This window comes from Narcine bancroftii, chromosome 9, assembly GCF_036971445.1.
Source record: "Narcine bancroftii isolate sNarBan1 chromosome 9, sNarBan1.hap1, whole genome shotgun sequence".
In the NCBI taxonomy this organism is placed as follows: Eukaryota; Metazoa; Chordata; class Chondrichthyes; order Torpediniformes; family Narcinidae; genus Narcine; species Narcine bancroftii.
This window is the reverse complement of record NC_091477.1, coordinates 10,612,001-10,629,499: the sequence shown is the minus strand read 5'-3', so window position 1 is coordinate 10,629,499 and position 17,499 is coordinate 10,612,001. Positions and strand designations below refer to the sequence as shown.

At 38.7% G+C, this 17,499-nt stretch overlaps 1 protein-coding gene across 1 annotated transcript in view; it reads left to right on the top strand.

Annotated features, from left to right (window-relative positions):
- kif3a (kinesin family member 3A) overlaps positions 1-8,087 on the top strand; it is a 54,477-nt gene extending 46,390 nt beyond the window's left edge. Inside the window, exons 14-18 of the mRNA XM_069898125.1 lie at positions 1,148-1,273; positions 3,113-3,166; positions 3,699-3,767; positions 7,669-7,796; positions 7,938-8,087. Coding sequence (XP_069754226.1) covers positions 1,148-1,273; positions 3,113-3,166; positions 3,699-3,767; positions 7,669-7,796; positions 7,938-7,986 — 426 coding nt within the window. The 3' untranslated portion in view covers positions 7,987-8,087. The remainder of the gene's footprint in view (positions 1-1,147; positions 1,274-3,112; positions 3,167-3,698; positions 3,768-7,668; positions 7,797-7,937) is intronic.
- The last annotated feature ends 9,412 nt before the right edge of the window (positions 8,088-17,499 follow it).

Below are 17,499 nucleotides of genomic sequence, written 5' to 3'. Positions count from 1 at the left end.
GTCATACCCACACTCCTGTTCGGCTCCGAATCATGGGTCCTCTACCGGCACCACCTACGGCTCCTAGAACGCTTCCACCAGCGTTGTCTCCGCTCCATCCTCAACATCCATTGGAGCGCTCACACCCCTAACGTCGAGGTACTCGAGATGGCAGAGGTCGACAGCATCGAGTCCACGCTGCTGAAGATCCAGCTGCGCTGGATGGGTCACGTCTCCAGAATGGAGGACCATCGCCTTCCCAAGATCGTATTATATGGCGAGCTCTCCACTGGCCACCGTGACAGAGGTGCACCAAAGAAAAGGTACAAGGACTGCCTAAAGAAATCTCTTGGTGCCTGCCACATTGACCACCGCCAGTGGGCTGATAACGCCTCAAACCGTGCATCTTGGCGCCTCACAGTTTGGCGGGCAGCAGCCTCCTTTGAAGAAGACCGCAGAGCCCACCTCACTGACAAAAGGCAAAGGAGGAAAAACCCAACACCCAACCCCAACCAACCAATTTTCCCTTGCAACCGCTGCAATCGTGTCTGCCTGTCCCGCATCGGACTGGTCAGCCACAAACGAGCCTGCAGCTGACGTGGACTTTTTACCCCCTCCATAAATCTTCGTCCGCGAAGCCAAGCCAAAGATACACAATGAAAGAATACTCTCTCGTTTCTTTTGGCACAAAATGGCATTGACTTTCTTTATTCTCTTCAGATATACTGCATTTTTCAACTCCCCAACACCAGCCAAACCCCTCTGACCTTGTCATTAGCTCACTGCCACATGGGTGATCCCAGTACTCTCACTACCCTCCTCCTGTGTCTGAGACCCATCACCTGTAGGCTGACTGCTTAACAACCTCATGCATGTGCGCTATTCCCATGCATCGCTTCGGTTAAGTCGTCAACGGCGACTGACACAGGTAGGTGTATAACCACGTCAACGGGAAAAGGTAGCAATTGGAAAAAGTATTAAATAAATTAGAAAAGAGGTAAGTTGCTTTTAGTTTATTTTATAGTTGCCTTTTGAATTTTCAATGTAAATGTGGAGAAGAGGTCCTGGTGTAAACAAATCCCCTGTCCAGGTTTTTACATTAAAACAGGTGTTCATACTGCATGACATGATAGTGTGACAGACGGTCAGTTTTCTTTCTTGTTCAAAGATGGCAGACCTGCGGCAAGAACATCAACGTGAGATAGAAGGGCTACTGGAGAATGTAAGACAGCTTGGGCGAGAACTCAGGCTCCAGATGCTCATTGTTGACAACTTTATTCCTCAAGAATACCAGGTCAAACAGATTTTTAATTTTTTTAAATACAATTTAATATTTTGCACTTGTGTATTTGAAATGCCTTTGTTCAGACAAACAATTAGGTTTGGATTTCTTGGACACTAGAGCTATCATGAATGTAATGAGATTGCATTATAATGTACTTAAGTGCTCCATATGGGATTTGGAGTTTTGGAGAGAGCAGAATTAGTTTCCATATACTCATTACAGAGCACCAATTCCAGGGAACATCTTTTCTGTAGTCTCTGTAGTATTATCAAATTCTTCTTATAGTATGGTATCCAGAACTCTATGCAGTACGCTTGTTAGGGCATAACCAAAATGTTATAAAGTTGGAGCATAAATAACCTCCTTACTTTTGTATTCAATGCCATGACTAATGTAGGCCAGTATCCCCAATACCTCCCTGGCCAAGTTATAGACTTGCATTGTCACCTCTGAAGATCTCTGGACTTGTACTCCAAGATTCTCTGTATATCAGTCTATAAAGCCCTGCCACTAATAGTATGTCTCCTAGTGTCATTAATACTCCAAAAAATGCATATCACTCCAATTTTCCTCGTTTTCCAGGGCAGATTTGGATCTAATTTTCCAAACAGCCCAAGATCCTATTAGCTATAAGTTTTGAAATAGTCTTTAATGTGGCATCTTGTCAAAGATCTTACTGAAGTACATGTTATCCACATCTACTGCTTTGGTGGCCTCTTCAAAAGATTCAGTCATTGGCTAGATAGGATATGCCTTGACATTGGCCGTCTTTGATTATTCTGTGTCATTCCAATTGATCAAAGTTAGTTCTGTCCTTCAGCATTTTCTCCAGTAACCTTTTTACTTCTGATGTTAAGCTGAAAGGTCTATAATTGCTCGGATTTTCTCTGATGCCCTCCAGTCAATAGAAAGCTCCCTTGTGGTCAGTGAGGATTAAAAATTTCAGCTAAAGCCCCAGCTGTCTGTTTCCTTGCCTCCTACAGTAGCCTGGGATTTGTTCAACTTTAAGCCTGTTCAAGCATCGAGTACCTTTATTTATTGTAACTTGCACTCTACTAAATTCTCCACTTCCTCAGTGTATCATTTAGAGGTATTCATTTGGAACCACTCCTATCTCTTTTGTTTCCAGGTACAGATTTTCCCTGTTATCTAGAATGTGTCCTACTCTTTATAGACTTTTAAAACAGTAAGACTCTTTTGGACCATTGTGAAATCACAAGGTTCCCAAGTGTGCTGATTGTGTTTTTCTACGACACCACTATATCCTGCCTTGCAGTTTCAGTAATATTCAACAGGCAATCTGTTTTTCTGAGTATTTTCATTCGTGGCTCCTATCTTTTGAGACATTCAAGCATTTGTCTCATTCTTTCCAACACATAAGTGTGGCATATTTATAAATGAGCTTTTAGCTGAAAGATTGATGGTTCTAACTGAAATATCGGTCTATGGAGCTTGTATAATTATCCTCAGAATTGAGTGTCCTAAATTTTCATATTATAAATGCTAAACAAAGGTGTATTTAGACAGTAACTTGGAAACATAACAGATGGCATCTTCCTCTATTAAAACTGATTATGCCCAATAGTAGGACATTTCCATTAATTGTTTTATAAGTGAATCAAACTCATTCAAGAATTCAGCCTAATTTAAAAAAAAATTGATTTGATAAATGAATTAAAGTTGGTAAACCTTGGAGTTTTACTTCAGAACATCCTAATGGATTTATCAAGCATAATTGCTCAAAATATCTAGAATGAACTGGTTGATACCTTGTATTTATCATGTTTTATTTTTGGCACTAGTAGATAAGAGAGAAAATTTGTCTAAAATGATTTTTATGCCTTTAAGGAGATGATTGAAAACTATGTGCACTGGAATGAAGACATTGGAGAATGGCAATTGGTAGGTTTGTGGAGCTATGAATGGGAACATAATCTGGAGGATTTGTGTTGCTGTAGGCTAGTAGCATCTGTAAAGTAATGCAAGTCTTAGAATCCTCTCTGAGATGATCTATATTTCTGCATATAATGTTGCATCTGAACGAATTAAAAAACACTTCAAATGCACTCATTTGCATAATGAATTTTAGTTCTTAAATCACCATGTGCAAAATTTTTTTAAGGTTCATTATGTAATCTCAGCTTTGAGAGGCTTGCATGTGGAATGAATACATTTTGTGTGGCTGTTGGGAGCAATTTCTATGTTATGGTGCCTAAAGAATTGATATGATTTTAAACAGGAAACAATTATTATTGCAGAAAAGTATTGTTTATATTCATTAAAAATTAATTTTGCAGTTCCTATTTTTTATAAGAACTAACTCTTACCAGTGTATTTTATCTCAATCAGCTAAAATTGGTTTGCAGTATTTTCATGTCTTATTCTTTTATTTAATATCCCAAAAGCATTGTTTGAAGATTTGTTTTTTTTGTAGAAATGTGTGGCATACACAGGAAACAATATGAGAAAACAGACACCAGTCCCTGACCAAAAAGAAAAAGATGTAAGTTGATTCACCTTTTGAATTCTTAACTTAGAGGACACACTTTCTTTCACAACCCCTGTTCTTTAAAACTTAATTGATATTCCATCTTTTCGTTTTTTAAGATGCACCTAACTGGTAGACTACCCACATTTTCAAATTAAATAGTATTCCAAAGAGTTCTAGATAAGTTTGTGGTTATTTTGAAATATGCTAATTAGATACTGAGTAAAACAGCAAAGCAATTTTAGTGACTTGATTGTTTCAAATCAACATGCAATTTAATGATTAGGTTTTAAAATTCAGATCTTAGTGGTATCTAATCTAGCAGAAATCTAGAACTACATCTCCATTTGCAATTGTAAACCACATATCTCAATTCAGATAAAGAAATTTAGCCTTTATCTGGTAGAATTTTAAAAATTATGAATTGTAATTCATACATTGTTTACTAGTTAAATATATTTGGATTACAGTACTTCAGTAAAACTTGGCTCACTGTAATAGAGTTATTAAACTGCTATTTTTATTCAAGTATTTTAACAATGAAGCACTCCATTAATTGCATTAAACTGTTTTTTGTTTCCCTAGTGGGACTTGCACTCAACCTTCTGACTTGAAGCAAATAGGGCCATGCAGAGAAGGCACTTGCCACAAAATTTCATTCTTATTATCACATTATACATAGTATGGTGAGAGCCATGAGCAGTCTTAATGGTTTATTTTTGAAGTTCATACCGCCATGCAAAGTAAAGGCAAGAGCACAGATACAGAGTATAGAATAACAATGAAAATTAGTAAGGCAACATGAAAACACTGTTGTTGGGATTCACTAGGGGACGGATAACTGTGGAAGAAACTGGCTTTAAATGTGTTGATGCACAATTTCACATTCAGTTTTTCCCCCCCAATCGGAGGAGGGAGAACAGACTATGTCCAAGGTGTAATAGGTCCTCAAGTATTTTCTAGGCAGCAGAAGATGTTGATGGAGGGGGGAGAAAGATTTGCATGTTCTGAGCTCATTCACCACCTTCTGCAGCTTCTTTCAGTCTTGGGGAGAAGAGCAAGTAGATGATGCAACTATTGATCTTGTTTTTTTTAAATAATTTTTTATTTTTCACACTATGAACCATATCAACCAAAATATGTACAAATGTTTCTCATTAAATTTACACAGTGGTCTTTTCTCCCCTTTTTTCCCCCTCTACCCCCTCCAAAACTATAAAACAATATTTTCACACAAAGGAAAATAAATAAGAAAAATGCATCATCTATTTATTACTCACTGAATCTAGTCGTTTTGTCTTATCATTTTCACATTTTGGGGGATGGAGGTTGTAGGCAAGCTCTCTCTGATATGTTCCATGTATGGTTCCCAAATTTGTTCAAACATTGTGACTTTATTTTTTAAATTGTGTTATTTTTTTCAAATTTATTCATTTTCATTTCCTGCATTGATTTAACCATAAATTTGGCTACTTTATTCTTTTTACTTGTCTTTTATCCAACATTGGGTCCAAATTAAGGTTAGAATCCCCTCCTATCAATATATTTCCTTGTGTGTCTGCAATCTTCAAAAAAATATCTTGTATAAACTTTTGATCCTCCTTGTTAGGCGCATATATATTAAGCAAATTCTGAAATTCTGAGTATATCTGACACTATTATTTCCTCCTCTATTTTGATGGATACATTTTTGTTAACTAGTATGGCTACACCTCTAGCTTTGAATTATAGGATGCTGCCATTACGTGTCCTACCCAGTCTCTCTTTAGTTTGTTATGTTCCGCTTCAGTTAGATGCACTTCCTGCACAAATGCTATATCTAATTTTTCTTTCTTCAATAAATTTAGTAGCCTCTTCCTTTTAATTTGGTTATGTATTCCATTAATGTTTATAGTCATATAGTTCAACATGGCCATCTTGTATACACCTCTTTTCCACCTCTTTGCCACCTCCATCCCCCTTTTCTCCATATTACACTTAATGTACGACAACACATTTAAGACAAAGTAACCCCGCAGTTCCCACATCCACTAATACCTTAACCCCAAAAGATCCCCCCACACCCCCTCTCTGAGTTGTCCCACATCCCTTGCTGGGCAACCACAACTCCCCTTTTCATTTGGATCGCGATCTTGTTCACAGCATCAACTAATTTTGCAGTGATGGTTATTCCCCCTCTACCCAGCCCTCTCCAGAAAACACTTTTAAAAAAAAAACACATATAACAAAGATCTCTCTTTTTTTTTCCCTCCTTACTCCCTTCCTTCCCTTCTTTTCCCTCTTTAGTTCTTTACATATACATTGTTTTTACATCTTTATATATACTTTAACTCCATTCTTCATTCTTGTTACATCTCTTCTCCTGTCCTGCAAACATTCTGCAAGTCTTGCGCTTTCTCTGGATCCAAGAACAGTCTGTTTTGCTCCCCTGGTATAAATATTTTAAGCACGGCTGGATGTCTTGATATGAATTTGTAACCTTTTTTCCATAAAGTTGATTTCGCTGTATTAAATTCCTTCCTCCACTTTAAGAGTTCAAAACTTATGTCTGGGTAAAAAAAATATTTTTTGACCCTTGTATTCCAATAGTTTATTATCTTCTCTAATTTTATTCCTTGCCCGTTCCAGTATATTTTCTCTTGTCGTGTATCTCAAAAATTTTACTAAAATGGATCTTGGTTTTTGATGTGCCTGTGGTTTCGGAGCTAATGCTCTGTGAGCCCTTTCTATTTCCATTTCTTCCTGCATTTCTGTCATTCCCAGGACCTTCAGGATCTATCCTTTTATAAATTCCTTCATGTCTGTGCCTTCTTCACCCTCCTTCAGGCCCACTATTTTTATGTTGTTTCGCCTACTATAATTTTCCAACATATCAATTTTCTGAGATAACAACTCTTGTGTCTCTTTAATTTTTTTGTCACTTCCAATTTTTTCTTATGTTATTCACTTCCATTTCTACAGCCTTTTCCCGCTCTTCCACATTCTCTACTCTTTTCCCTATTTCTGTCATGACCAGTTCTAAGTTTTGCATTTTATCTTCTGATCTTTTCATTTTCCTTTTAATTGCATTAAATTCTAATGATCACCATTCTTTTAGTGATCTCATTTGTTCTTCAAAAAAGATTTTATCTGTATTCTGTTCATCAGTTTTACCTTCTATTTCTCTGTGAAGATCTTGGTCGTCTTCTTCCTCTTCTTCTGTGTCTATATCTGTGTTTATCTTCTTCTCTTTGTTGGGCCTCTTGTTGTGGGTCCTCCCCTCCTGGGCTGCTCGTCTGTTGTGCTTCCTGACGTTGGTCTTCTTGTCGGTCTTCCCTCCGTCTATCTTCCACGTCTGTTTCGTCACTCCCTCTTCTGGTGTCTGGCGTCCCTCAGCTGCTTGCTCTGTGACAGCCGGCTCCTCTGCTGAGCCCCCCCTCCCGCCGGTGACCTCTTTCTCCTTCGATTGTGCACTGCGCGACTCCTCGCGGATGTGCCATTGCGCACTTTTGTTTGGCTCTGAGAGTCATTTTTGTAGTGCACTGGCTGGTGAGTCGCGACTCCGCAGGGCAAGCACTGACCTCTAGGGTCGGGCGCTCCTCATCACCACAGCGTCCTGTTCCTTCGTGCAGGTAAGACCTTCTTTCTTCTCTGGCGACTTTTTTTTACTACTTTCTTTCTAACTGTTCTTACTTTCTCTTTCGTGGAAACCATCTTCTTTCTCTTCTCTGTATCTTTATCTTCTATTTCTTATATTCTACTTTTGTTATGCTTTGCTTTTTCCTAACTCTTGATCTTGAGGGACATGGGGAATATGCCAAATGAAGTTTGTTTAAGAAAATTAAGTAAAAAAGGTGGACATGAATGATAGATATACAAACTTCAGAATTCTCTTTAATCCCTACTTAAAAGATGATCTGTTGCTTTATCATCTTAGCCCTTTGAAGTGGATCTGTCTCACGTTTACTTGGCTTACACTGAAGAAAGTCTGCGCCAGTCATTAATGAAATTGGAGAGACCAAGAACTTCAAAAGGAGGAAAGTCCAGACCCAAAACTGGAAGAAAGTGAGGTCATAAGAAATATTTTCTAATTAAAAAAAAAGCTTTGTGTTTCATCCTATTCCCTCCTAACCTTAAGAGTTAAATGTTAAGATGAATGTTAATCTTTGAATAGTTATTATTTCTGGTTTCCTTTTTCCTAACCAGGAAACGATCTACAAAGGCAGAAGCTGGAATCGATTCTCTCCTTCAGTGACCAAAAGTGCAGGCTAACTTTGACTAAAATTTGAACAGAAAAATATTGCATGACATGGAAAAATAATTCAATAAAGAACAATTGTGGTTTGTGTTGTCAAACATGAACTTTTCATGAACCCACACATACTGGTCTGTGAGGAAAATGGGTGAATGTCATGAGATCAAGTTTTGTTATCGTTTAGAGTTACAATTCTTTTGACAGTTTTGTGTTTTAGTGAATAGAAAATACTCAACTGGCAGCTAAGTTCTTACTTAAAATAATTACATATTTGAAATAAAATCAAACACTAAACATTTTCAGATACTCTAAGCTCAAATAATAAGATTTATAAAAATTGTTCCAAAGACCAGGTCTGAGTCTTCTTTGGCTTGGCTTCGCGGACGAAGATTTATGGAGGGGGTAAAAAGTCCACGTCAGCTGCAGGCTCGTTTGTGGCTGACCAGTCCGATGCGGGACAGGCAGACACGATTGCAGCGGTTGCAAGGGAAAATTGGTTGGTTGGGGTTGGGTGTTGGGTTTTTCCTCCTTTGCCTTTTGTCAGTGAGGTGGGCTCTGCGGTCTTCTTCAAAGGAGGCTGCTGCCCGCCAAACTGTGAGGCGCCAAGATGCACGGTTTGAGGCGTTATCAGCCCACTGGCGGTGGTCAATGTGGCAGGCACCAAGAGATTTCTTTAGGCAGTCCTTGTACCTTTTCTTTGGTGCACCTCTGTCACGGTGGCCAGTGGAGAGCTCGCCATATAATACGATCTTGGGAAGGCGATGGTCCTCCATTCTGGAGACGTGACCCATCCAGCGCAGCTGGATCTTCAGCAGCGTGGACTCGATGCTGTCGACCTCTGCCATCTCGAGTACCTCGACGTTAGGGGTGTGAGCGCTCCAATGGATGTTGAGGATGGAGCGGAGACAACGCTGGTGGAAGCGTTCTAGGAGCCGTAGGTGGTGCCGGTAGAGGACTCATGATTCGGAGACGAACAGGAGTGTGGGTATGACAACGGCTCTGTATACGCTTATCTTTGTGAGGTTTTTCAGTTGGTTGTTTTTCCAGACTCTTTTGTGTAGTCTTCCAAAGGCGCTATTTGCCTTGGCGAGTCTGTTGTCTATCTCATTGTCGATCCTTGCATCTGATGAAATGGTGCAGCCGAGATAGGTAAACTGGTTGACCGTTTTGAGTTTTGTGTGCCCGATGGAGATGTGGGGGGGCTGGTAGTCATGGTGGGGAGCTGGCTGATGGAGGACCTCAGTTTTCTTCAGGCTGACTTCCAGGCCAAACATTTTGGCAGTTTCCGCAAAGCAGGACGTCAAGCGCTGAAGAGCTGGCTCTGAATGGGCAACTAAAGCGGCATCATCTGCAAAGAGTAGTTCACGGACAAGTTTCTCTTGTGTCTTGGTGTGAGCTTGCAGGCGCCTCAGATTGAAGAGACTGCCATCCGTAAACTGCCTCAGGATCTTCGTGATGCCACCATCATCACCCTGTACAAAAACAAAGGCGAGAAATCAGACTGCTCAAACTACAGGGGAATCACGTTGCTCTCCATTGCAGGCAAAATCTTCGCTAGGATTCTACTAAATAGAATAATACCTAGTGTCGCCGAGAATATTCTCCCAGAATCACAGTGCGGCTTTCGCGCAAACAGAGGAACCACTGACATGGTCTTTGCCCTCAGACAGCTCCAAGAAAAGTGCAGAGAACAAAACAAAGGACTCTACATCACCTTTGTTGACCTCACCAAAGCCTTCGACACCGTGAGCAGGAAAGGGCTATGGCAAATACTAGAGCGCATCGGATGTCCCCCAAAGTTCCTCAACATGATTATCCAACTGCACGAAAACCAACAAGGTCGGGTCAGATACAGCAATGAGCTCTCTGAACCCTTCTCCATTAACAATGGCGTGAAGCAAGGCTGTGTTCTCGCACCAACCCTCTTTTCAATCTTTTTCAGCATGATGCTGAACCAAGCCATGAAAGACCCCAACAATGAAGACGCTGTTTACATCCGGTACCGCACGGATGGCAGGTCTGAGTAACTTACTGATTTGTAACTGTTACCTCTGCCCTGTGATCTTCCTGCAAAGAACAATTTTAAAATGACATTTTGACCATCCTTGTGCACTATAATTGCTGTCGTTGAAAGTTGAATTCAGAATGGTTCCTTCATTTTGATAATCTTTTGCATCAATCCTTTTAGAGTTATGCCATTAGTCTACTAAGTGCGACTTTAAGCTTTGGGATGCAGGAAGGCTAAGAAACATTAATGATAATGACAAGAAAATGTTTGTTATGTTAATCTCCACCAAGGATTCAAAAACACGTATAGAAGAGGGTCACTAAGAATAGGTTTTATTGAGGAGAGCCACAGAAACTGGCATTTTAATTAGATGCAGAAGATTAAGAAAGCAGGTAGGTGTTAGAAAGGTAAATCAAGATGGAATGCTATATTATTGCTGCTGTTAATTAGGAAAATTCTAAACATGTATATGGGAAACAAAAAAAATTGAAGCAGTTTTGCTTGTGTGTGTGTGTCCAAGGTGTATTTTTGCTTGTAATGTTATTTTAGTTCTCTAACCTGTTCTCCCTACATATCATCCATCACCAGGAACTTGGGATTGACAAACCAGTCTCTGCTTTTTTTATATATAAAACACTTGCTTTTGCTTAAACATTCCATGTTTTTATTTGTTAAAAGGAAAGCTGCTCTTATTTATGAACATCAAGTATTCTGCTTAGAGCTTTTTCTGTTGAAAGGTACAAGTAATTTCTTCAAATGCTGCATAATAGATGACCAGAAATGGTCAGCTCTACAAATCAAAAATAGCAACAAATTTTGAAATACTATTGCTGATAATTCTGAACCATACTCCTAAAAGTTGTAAAATGAGCACAAGAAAACAAGGTTAAAGAGAGACTTTAAAAAAAATACACACTAAATTGTTCACCACCTTTTCCCAAGACTGAGGTGGTACTCGCTGCTCTAAGTGGAAAAATAAGTATTTGAGCTGGTTCAAATTTGCTGACCTGGGACTTACCTGCAGGTGTCAGCAGGTAATGTTTGGTTGTATGGAGTGTGCAAGCCATTCCCATAATTTTCAAAAATTACCCAGAGATGGTTAAACTTACAGTTCTCATCTGAGTGTCCACAGCAAGGTTGATTTGTTTCTAAGATGTAAAGCAGATTAATGGTAATCTATTTTTGTTTCCTTGGTACACATTTATGAGTGGAAAATAATTTTAATGATCTCAGACTTGGTCAGAAAATGTCTTAATGCTCAAAAAATGTGGTTTCAAGATTTTTTTTAAAGTTTAGGTTTTGGTGCAAATTTAAAACAATTAAATATACTTCTTATCCATAATGTGAAAGTTTACATTGCAGTGATAGCTTTCTTAACGATACCACTTTCAATTGATTTATCATGGGCATTATTAACAAATGTCTCTAATTACGTACTACTAGAGCACAAAAGTGAACATAACATATTGTGATGAGTTTTCTGGATGATTTGTGACCATTCCAGAATTCCACAACCAAAACAATTGGGTGAGTGGGTAGTCTTCTCTCTGTAGCCTCTCAGTATCTTAAATTTAAGACAAGGTGCTGAAATGCTGAGCAAGCAAAAAGGAGCTGAGGGACTCGCCATTAGAGAGAAATAGACAGTGGACATTTCAGGTGTGGTCTCTTTACTGATTGTCCTTTTCACTCCATGGTTTGCTACTTGACCTGCTGAATCCCTCCAGCTCCTCTTTGTTTATCCTTAGAATTCAAGTTGGTTGTCCCAACGTTGAAATAAAATCTTCCCTGATATGCCAGTTCTACTAATCCAAAACCTTTCTCAGATTCCAGTGGAATATGCTGAAACTGCAAGTACTACTGATTTGATTATCTACATTAGAATCTTGCTTGCATAGATCAATTGTTGAATGCTGTATTGCATTATCAGAATTAAACCTGATCCTGCAAGTATTTATTTTAAGTGGTTTGCAAGTGATCTGTGTTGCATTTAGTTTTTTTTTGCGTGAACTTTAATATTCAAATTCAAACTTCTCAGTTTTATTTCAAGGGCACATGTAAAAAAAATTGTACACTTCAAGCATTTTAAAAGAAAATTAGTTCTTTGCAGAGTAAATATAAACTTAAAATCTCCCACTTAAGCAATTGATCAAATATAAATTTAACTGTTGAATGTAATGTTTAATTGTTGAGTTCATGATGTCTTTTTGTAGCAAAAGTTATTGTATATTTGAAAGCCATTGATGGAAAATGACATGTTAAATTTTATTCTAATACCTAGTTGTGTAATAAAGATTAATATAGGGGCTTCTTGGGTTCTGTTTTAATGTTTCACCTCATGTGAATTAACTTCGTTCTGAGCAATTGATTCGTTATTTAGAAATATCTTTATACCGATTACTCTTTGTAATCTGTTCTATAAGTCAGGCACAATGTACATATCTATACGCAGCATGTTAATGCCAATAAAAGTAATTGATATTAAACCTCACTGGCATTAGCCAACAGTTATTTGAAATGAATGCACCAAGATTGTCGATTGATAGTTATATATTTGGCATTCGGCTAAAAATAGGGGGTTGATTTATACGTGGTATTGACTTTTACACAATTATATACGGCATCCTCTACTTCCTCAGGAGTTTGCGGAGGAACTAGTGGAGTTGTTCAAGTGAACAGGTATGGACTTGAAGGGTCGACATGGCCTGTTTCCGTGCTGTAAACGGTTATATGGTTATTAATGTCAACTAAAAATGGTGATTTCTTTTCCTGACTTCTAGCTGGGAAAGCAACAGCAATTCCATTTGAGGAAATGTAATTAGACTATCCAACATTATAAAGTTCTCGCAAACATCTGAGGGGAGCAGTCACATAATCTAGTCAAATAACTCTACTCAGAATCATGTCATTCTGTAGTGGAGTCCAGCTTCCGTGAGTCAAATAAACAGTTGACAAACTTTTAACCACTTGTTCACAAGTGCCAACTCGATTCAACGTAGTTTCTGCCTGAGAACACTTTAAATTAAAAAAGTCAGCCTTAAGCCAATTATACTCATTCCATGTGGATTCACAAAATGAAGGCACTGGAGGCTGCAGATAGTATTCTGGAATCTGAAGACCAGTGACTCCCATATTAACCAATATAAGAGATGCAGGTGCATCAACAACACTGGCATCTAGCTGACAATGTGTAAGATATTCCAAATATGCTCTTTACAGAATACTGGACAAATCCAAGCTAGCTAATCACTACCACTCTGTAGTAAAGTGATAGAAAGTGTCATCAGTACTGACGGTTTCAGAACTCCAACCGAATAGTGCAGGGGTTAGTATTTTACCAGATCCATTACAGCTTTGGTCCAAAGATAGATAAAATTTGCAAAGTAGGGGTAACTGTACCTGACAACAAGGCCATATTTGATTGAGCATAATATCAAGCAATGCTCAAATAATGAGGAAATCTTTTCACTGCTTGGAGTAATGCCTTAAACAATAATGGTTGGCTGTTCAAGCTACATGATATTGCTTCAGATTTTCTATGAATAACCACCTTAATCTGTTTTGTAGTGACTTCCTTTCATCACAGTCCGATGTGGGACGTTCATTGACAAACACACAACATTTAATGACAACTGCATTATTCGGAGAGTGAAGTAGCCCATTTTTGCCTACGAGTTCCAAAATATATTTAAGCACTGTCCACATTTTAAAGATTACTGACTGGAACCAAATGGCTCGCCCACACAATAAGGGTAAATGCTACAAGAACAAGTTAAAAGTTGGGCATCCTTGAATGAACAACTGACAAGACTCTCCGAAGACAACACCATGGAACCATCTACCATGACTTCAACATTTTCAGCTTCTTGCTCAACACCATCTCGACCAGTGGTTTTCAACCTTTCTTTCCACCTTAAATAATCCCTATGCCATAGGTGTATAGTGATTAGTAAGGGATTGCTTAAGGCAGTAGGTGAGTGGAAAGAAAAAGTTTGAGAACCATTGTTTTAATCGTCCCTCATTGACTCGTTATGTGCGCGGTTCCATAACTCCAAAGGAAATGGCCAATGACCATTATTCTCAAGCAAAATATTTCAGTAACAATTGGGTCTAGAGCAGTGGTTCTCAACCTTCCCACCCACATCCCACCTTAAGCAATCCCTTACTGATCGCAGAGTACTGATGGCATAGGGATTACTTAAAGGGGGATGTGAGTGGAAAGAAAAAGGTTGAGAACCGCTGTTTTAATCGTCCCTCATTGACTCATTGTGTGCATGGTTTCAGAACTCCAAAGGAAATGGGCAAATAACTATTAAGCAAAATAGTTCAGTAACAATTAGGTCTAGTTCTGGATCTGGATCAGTGGTTCTTAGTCTTTCTCCTAAAATCATTAATTCTACCATCTATTTACTGAAGGATGAGCAGCTGGCACCTGGGGATACCACTTAAATGCAAGTTCCCTTCTCACTGGACTTAGAAATGGGCTGCTGTTCCATCTTTGGTGCAGTGTTTAAATATTGGAACTTCCCAACGCCATTGTGGGGAAAATGCAAAAGATTGAAGTCATTCAAAAAAAATTGCTCAACATCACTGCCCTTGGGCAATTCCAGATCAGATATCAATGCTTGCTCTGCAACTCACGTCCACATCCAAGAAACACATTTAAAAAAAATTACTGCAGTTATGTGCACTTTCTGCAATTGGTCGGATTGAATTTGAAACCAACATTCAAGAGATGAAATGGAAATAATCAACTCTTCATTCAGTTTTAGCAGTTTCACCAGTAAAAGTCCAAGGTTGGAAATCTGGCAAATACAATGAAATTACATAGCATTTTAAAATGGAGATTATATATATATTAAAAAAAACTCCATTTGATGTAAATTAACCCTAACAATGTTGCATTATATTTGCAACAAAACAATAATGATTTATTTTAACAATAAATTACAATTGAGTGGCAGGAGGCTTATGTTGAAGTATACCATTGATGCAAATCACAAATCTTCACTACCCATATTTCTGTTCTTGAATGTACTTGTGGTAATGAGCGTGAAGGTGTGAATTACTGACACATTTGTTTGTATTCAGCACTGAATGCATTGCTATTGTGCTTTTCAATAAATATAAAATGTAAGTCTTTAAAGTAAATTTGTTATCCTAGTGACTTGCAATCTTGTGTAGGTCAATTGAGTTACTTTTGGTTGAGAAATTGTGCCCCACTCAAGGGCTTCCCAGTTTAAATATTTTCTAATCTCACAATTTATTGATATGGTGTGTTGAAAAAGCTGACTTCAGCATCTGGTTAATCAAATTTGGGTTGGTTTGTAACCAATTTGGAAACCACACATGATACAGTTCATAGTTTGCCATCATTTCAATTCAAAGCATGAATAGAACAGACAGGACAAATTGATGGTGTGGTGTTCAAATCTGTACACCATCTCAATATCGTTTAAACCAGTACTGCAGAACTACAGTTCAATTAGTTTTGGCGTTCAGTTAAATCAGTGTGGCTAAAGTTTGCATAGTATGTCATTAAGCATAGTTAAATTTGTATTTTTCCAATATTAATTTAAATTTGTAAAGAAATTTGACGAAGTAGTTAATATTGAACCCATTAATCCAACTGTATCCTTTTTTTTGGATGAAATGGGATGGCTTTTCCATGAATTATTGATATTGAAAGTTAATAATCAGATTTGGTTTAACACACACAGAAACAAGTTGATTTCATAAGAAATTTGAATTGTGCATGGAAACCAACTGAAAGCATTAGGGAGAAGATCAAAGTAAGATGCAATGCAACTATACATGACCAGATAGTAGAATGTGTAAACACAAGGGGTTAGCATCTCTGCATTGTTCCATATTTTGCAATGCATACAGCAGGTCTACTGACAAGTAAAAGATGGAAAAGCCGATCTTTCTCCTTGAATCCCCAATGTCACAGAATCCACTTTTAAGTCAATTCAATTCATACCACATGATATCAAGAAATGGCTGAGTGCACTAGATTCAAAGTACATGACATCAGATAACTCACCAGCTGCAGTACTGAAAACTTGCTCCCCAAAATTATCCACATTTCTAAGTTTCAGTAAAATTACGTTCTCATCTACAGCATTTGCTCTGGTGTGTGTGGTAGGGCAGAGAACAATGCAGCACAGGAACAGTTTAACAAGGTCTGCACAAAACAAGATGCCAAGTTTAAACCAAATCTCTTCTGCCAGCACATGATCCACATCCCTCCATTCCCTGCATGGTCATGTGGATCTTAAACATTCCTATTGTATCTGTCTCCACTGCTCACCCAGCTGCCTGTTCCAGGCACCTGCCACTCTGGGCAAAACAAAACATGTTCTGCCTCTTTGGACACTGGGTTGGGGTGAGTCTCAAGGCCAGGTAGCAAGAGCCATGTCTGTACCAGTCAAGGGGTGGGGGCACGTAATATCACCTTGATCTTAATTGTTAAATGTTTATGCTCATGTAATTTCCCCCAGTCTCTGTTGGTTTCTCCCTCGTTATCCGGTGTATATTTACCCCCTGCGTATTTATGTCTGTGTGTAGAGGTTTGGCTAACGTAATCAGCCCTGTTGTCCAGTTTCCATCCCCAAAATAAACATGTGCTTTGCACCTCAACTTTGATCTGGTTCTGAACCTGTGGGACCCAGATGAACCCAAACAAAACTATGCCTCTCATAATTTTATAAATCACCCCTTAACCTAGGACGCTTGTGTGTGACCTGTGACCCATAATGGTACAATCTAATTTGGCCAATTACTTCCAATCAGGTTAACTTTAATCATTAAAAACTGGTGGATAGTGTCATTGACAATGTTAACAAATGGCACTTATGATCACAAGGTCTGGACCCTGTAATATCCTTGTTCCAAACATGGACCCAAGATCCAAATGATCAAAGTATGGTAAAATGATTGCCCTATCTCTAAGTGTTAAGTCATGTCTATTTTCTGCATTGTAGTTTTCACACACAGAATATAGGGGAACAGGCTTGCTCTCATTGTCCCTGCTGACAGTTTTCCAGCGGACCACTGACTGCTTATCTGCAGAACACGATCCACATATTAATTCATAGATGTAGAGAAACACGGAAGTCTGCAGACACTGTGATTGTAGTAAAACAGAAGTGCTAGAGGAACTCAGCAGGTCTCACAGAGTCCATAGGAGGTAAAGATAATAACACTGATGTTTCAGGCCTGAGGCCTTCAAGGTATGAGTAAAAAAATAGACAGGTGCCTGAATTCTGTAAGTTTGCCAATGACACCAACAGTTGTCAACAAAATCACAATGAGGAAGAGTACAGGAGGGAGATAGATCAGCTTTTTGAGTGGTGTCACATCAATAACCTTGTACTCAACATTAGCAAAACCAAGGAGATGATTGTGGAGTTCAGGAGGGAGTCGAAAACATGACCCAGTCTTCATCGAGGGCTCAGTAGTGAGAGAGAGGCAAGAACTTCCTGGGTGTGAATATCTCCGAGAAT